General features: G+C 40.8%; 1 protein-coding gene and 1 long non-coding RNA gene across 7 annotated transcripts in view; one reads left to right on the top strand and one right to left on the bottom strand.

Annotated features, from left to right (window-relative positions):
* The window catches only part of LOC115217439 (3-oxo-5-alpha-steroid 4-dehydrogenase 1), a 49,937-nt gene that overhangs the window by 20,058 nt on the left and 24,879 nt on the right, over window positions 1-5,000 (top strand). For all 6 annotated transcript variants that reach the window (XM_029787138.2, XM_029787140.2, XM_036507355.1 and 3 more), the window contains exon 2: window positions 1-229. This exon is cut by the window's left edge and continues 227 nt beyond it. In XM_029787138.2, the coding sequence (XP_029642998.1) occupies window positions 1-229 (229 nt within the window). The remainder of the gene's footprint in view (window positions 230-5,000) is intronic.
* LOC118765387 overlaps window positions 1,494-5,000 on the bottom strand; it is a 14,802-nt gene continuing 11,295 nt past the window's right edge. The window contains exon 3 of the long non-coding RNA XR_005001243.1: window positions 1,494-1,732. This is a non-coding gene — a long non-coding RNA (uncharacterized LOC118765387). The remainder of the gene's footprint in view (window positions 1,733-5,000) is intronic.

Below are 5,000 nucleotides of genomic sequence, written 5' to 3'. Positions count from 1 at the left end.
TTTGGGCAGTGATAACATTCGTAGTGCTCTTCCTAATTCCGGCACCCTATGGTCGCTATTCTTCTCGCGTTTGGGGTTACTTAATTAATTGCAAGGTTGCTTGGGTTGTACAAGAATCGCCTTGCCTCTGGCTCCCCGCGTGTCTCTTTCTATTCGCCGACTCACCCCAGTTGAAAGAATGGCCCAACAGAATCCTTGTATGCCTTTTTCTGTTGCATTATTTCCAAAGGTAACGTTGTCTTTTTACTGTCCATGCTTGTATATTTATGCTAATGCTAAACAAAAATTATGTAACCATTCATTACATCTGCTTACTTTGACATTTTCCTTCATCGCTGTCGTCTGTCTGTGTATCTGCCTCTCTTTCATTCACTCTTTCTTTCTCTCTCACTCTCTTTCTTACTTTCTCTCTGTCTGAATCTCTCTCTCTCTCTCTCTCTCTCTCTCTCTTTCTATCTCACTCATTGTCGCACGCGCGCACTATGTATGTTTATTCTTGAAGTTTTGAATTGAAAACATCATTCCTGTTTTATTTAACAGGTAACATTTTAGATTAAAATTTTCATCAGATATTAACATATTTCACTTACATGCCCACACATTATTATTACCACGATCATAAAATTATAATACTATAACTACACTTTTCTTATTTTCGTTTTTTAACACGATTTATATATTAATATCCGCTGTGTTATTTCATTTATTTTGCAATCTGTCCTCCATGTTTTGAGCCCACACAGTCAAAAGTAAGAAAACATTAAAACCACCACCACCACCACCACCACCACCATCATCATCATCATCACCATCATCATCATCATCATCATCACCACCACCACCACCACCACCACCACCACACCAACATGCCCGTGCTGTCAAAAATGCCTGCAGTTTATTAACCCTTTAGCATTCAAATGTAACAATTATTTAGTCACATTGTTTTGAATTTATCATACATTATCTTACAGTTTTGAGATTTCAATGATGTGATGGTTCATAAATTTTTTTTTTTTTTTGGAATGGCATTGCCGGGTAGGTGTGAGAAACCTGATCTGGCCAGTTTGAACATAAATCAGATAGAATATTTGGGCTGGATATTGCTGGTTTGAATACTAAAAGGTTAATGAAAGAAAATCTCACATCAAAACAATGGGAGAAACCAAAAGAAATGTCAGCAATTAAGTAAATATATATGTGCATACACAGAGTGAAGGCACATGGCTTAGTAGTTAGGGTATCTGGTTCACAATCGTAAGGTCATGAGTTCAATTCTGGCGACTTTATTTCACGTTGCTCCAGCCCACTCAGCTGTACCTGTATTTTATAGGGCTACTGAGGACTACAGTAAGGTTATATGTGTCTGTGGAGTGCTCAGCTATATAATAATGAAATAATAATGAAATTATTTTAATATTACTGGTTACTCGTTTTATCAAACATGGATAGGATGGAAGGCAATATGAAGCAATCCATAACCATAAAATGAAAAAAAATCGAAATTTATAACACGGAAATATACATATATATATATACAGTTAGACATAGATATAATCGTAATAAAACATAAATACATTAAAGGATACAGCATAAGAATTCGCATCTCTTTTTCTTTCTGTTTCGTTTTTTTTAGTAGTGTTAACAGCCCCATCACCGCACAGACATACCGAATGAACAATCCCGGTAATTAATAGCAGAAATATTTATCCGTCGGAATCCGACAACAAAACAACTGAGTGTCACTCGAGAAGCGAGTGGTATGTTAATTTCACGAGCAGGTTGTTCCCTTGACTGGATCAACTGGAACTCTCATTCTCATAACTGAGAGCCAAGAGATCTTCCAGCCGTAGAAACATTGCCAGATCAGACTGGGCCTGGTGTAGCCTTCTGGCTTCCCAGACCCCAGTTGAACCGTCCAACCCATGCTAGCATGGAAAGCGGACGCTAAACGATGATGATGAAGAAGCACTAGCATAATCAGATACACATACAGACACACTCATGCATATATACATGAAACATTCACTTTTTAATACTCATATGAATCAGACGGATATTGTATAGCCAGATGCCATTCTCGTTGCCAACCCCCTGCTGTTTTTAAGTAATGTTACATTTCACAAGAGTCACAGGAGTGGCTGTGTGGTAAGTAGCTTGCTTACGAACCACATGGTTCCGGGTTCAGTCCCACTGCATGGCACCTTGGGCAAGTGTCTTCTACTATAGCCTCGACCCGCCCAAAGCTTTGTGACTGGATTTGGTAGACGGAAACTGAAAGAAGCCCATCGTATATATATATATATATATATATGTATGTGTATGTGTGTGTGTATGTTTGTGTGTCTGTTTGTCCCCCTAACATCACTTGATAACCAATGCCGATGTGTTTACATCCCCGTCACTTAGCGGTTTGGCAAAAACGACCGATAGAATAAGTACTAGGCTTACAAAGAATAAGTCCTGGGGTTGATTTCCTCGACTAAAGGCAGTGCCCCAGCATGGCCACAGTCAAATAACTGAAACAAATAAAAGAAAAAAATAAAGAATGCCCAGACATGGAAAATTGGAAAGAAAGAACACTTCTTTTAAGACAATGGCACTCTACTTTCTTACAACTGTTGCCTGATGTCAAGGCAAGGAGACAGTAAAACACACACACACACAAGTTGAATTGTTAGTGCAACTATGATGTTCTGGTGATCTCATGAGCTAGCTTCCTTTATTTTTGTAAATATACAATTGTGAAGGTGCATGGCTCAGTGGTTAGAGCGTCGAGCTTATGATTGTGAGGTTGTGAGTTTGAATCCTGGACTGGGCTGCGTGTTGTGTTCTTGAGCAAGACACTTTATTTCGCGTTGCTCCAGTTCACTCAGCTGTAGAAATGAGTTGCGACGTCACAGGTGCCAAGCTGTATCGGCCCCCTTGCCTTTCTCTCATTCTTCTTTCCTGTTTCTGTTGTACCTGTATTTGAAAGGGCCAGCCTTGTCACACTCTGTGACATGCTGAATCTCCCCGAGAACTACGTTAAGGGTACACATGTCTGTGGAGTGCTCAGCCACTTGCACGTTAATGAATGAGTTGCGACGTCACTGATGCCAAGCTGCATTGGCCTTTACCTTTCCCTTGGATAACATCGGTGGTGTGGAGAGGGTAGGCTGGTATGCGTGAGTGACTGCTGGTCTTCCATAAACAACCTTGCCCAGACTTGTGCCTGGGAGGGTAACTTTCTTGGTGCAATCCCACGGTCAGTCATGACCGAAGGGGGTCTCAGCTACAATTGCATAATACTGAGCATACATATTAATTCAAACATTTAAGCATAATTTCTTCCACACTGAAATTAATACTACCTGAAGGAGGTTGCAGAAACTGCCTAAATCCTGAGGCTTGGTTGAAAAGAGAAAAAAAGAAAGAAGGAAAGGAAGGAAGGAAGAAAACAGCTGGGTAACAGGACAACTGCCCCAAAATACAAGGCAATTTCAACCATTCCAGAATAAGACCCCTTTATTCCTTTGTTTGTTTGTTTATTTCATTTTTATTTTTATTCTTGTCTTCTTTTTTTCTCTCAAAAATTCACCACACACATATTTACACACACATACATACATGCACATGCATACTTGCATCCACACATGCAAACACACATATATATATATATGTATATATACATGTATGTTTGTGTATGTGTGTGTGTATATATATATGCTAATACAATGAAACCAGGGTTGCTAATTTAGCATGTTTTATGCTAAATCTAGCACTTTTTTTCAGCATTTAGCAGAAAATTTTTGAATTGAGCATTTAGCTCAGGAAATAGCAGGTTTAAAATTTTATTTAGCATTTTTTGCATTTTTCTCTGATCGTGACATTTCCACCATAGTTACTCCTTTTTCTTCTTTTTCCTCTTTTTCTACTTTCGTTAAAGTACCTTACAGCCAAATTTTAGTACTATCGGTTATTGTTGAATTTTTCTTTCACTTTCATGAAACTTAAAATGAAAGTTTTCCAAAGGAAATTTATCAAATTATGATCTTTTCCAGCCCCCTCCCCCCTGGATACAGAATGGTGCTTGTGTATGTGGGGGTGGTGGAGATAACTCATGTCAGCACCAGAACTCACTATATCATCATCATCATCATCATTGTTTAACCTCCGCTTTCCATGCTAGCATGGGTTGGACGATTTGACTGAGGTCTGGTGAACCAGATGGCTGCACCAGACTCCAATCTGATCTGGCAGAGTTTCTACAGTTTGATGCCCTTCCTAACACCAACCACTCCGAGAGTGTAGGGGTTGCTTTTACATGCCACCAGCATGAGGGCCAGTCAGGCAGTACTGGCGACGGCCATGCTCAAATGGTGCTTTTTATGTGCCACCTGCCCAGGAGCCAGTCCAGCAGCACTGGCAATGACCTCACTCGAATGTTTTTTCCCATGCCACCAGCACAAGTGCCAGTAAGGCGACGCGGGTAATGATCATGCTCGAATGGTGTTTTTTACGTGCCATCAGCACGGAGGCCAGCTTGTTGCTCTGGCAACAATCTCACTCGTATGGTACTCTTAGCGCTCCACTAGCACGGATGCCAGTCATCGAATTTGATTTCGATTTCACTTGTCTTCGCAAGCAGAGTTTAGTGTCCAATGAAGGAAAGGTACGCATAAGTGAACTGGTTACACCTCTGGCATAGGCCACAAGGTTATGGTCTCACTTGAGCTTGCCGAGTCTTCTCAAGCACAGCGTATTTCCAAAGGTCCCAGTCACTGATGGATGGAAGCACTCCGTCGGTTATGACGACGAGGGTTCCGGTTGATCCAAATCAACGGAACAGCCTGCTCGTGAAATTAACGTGTAAGTGGCTGGGCACTCCACAGACACGTGTACCCTTAACGTAGTTCTCGGGGATATTCAGCGTGACACAGAGAGTGACAAGGCCAGCCCTTTGAAATACAGGTACAACAGAAACAGGAAGTAAGAGTGAGAGAAAGTTGTGGTGAAAGAGT

Source organism: Octopus sinensis, linkage group LG11, assembly GCF_006345805.1.
Source record: "Octopus sinensis linkage group LG11, ASM634580v1, whole genome shotgun sequence".
In the NCBI taxonomy this organism is placed as follows: Eukaryota; Metazoa; Mollusca; class Cephalopoda; order Octopoda; family Octopodidae; genus Octopus; species Octopus sinensis.
Note: the sequence above shows the minus strand (reverse complement) of the source record. Positions and strands in the feature narration are given on the sequence as shown.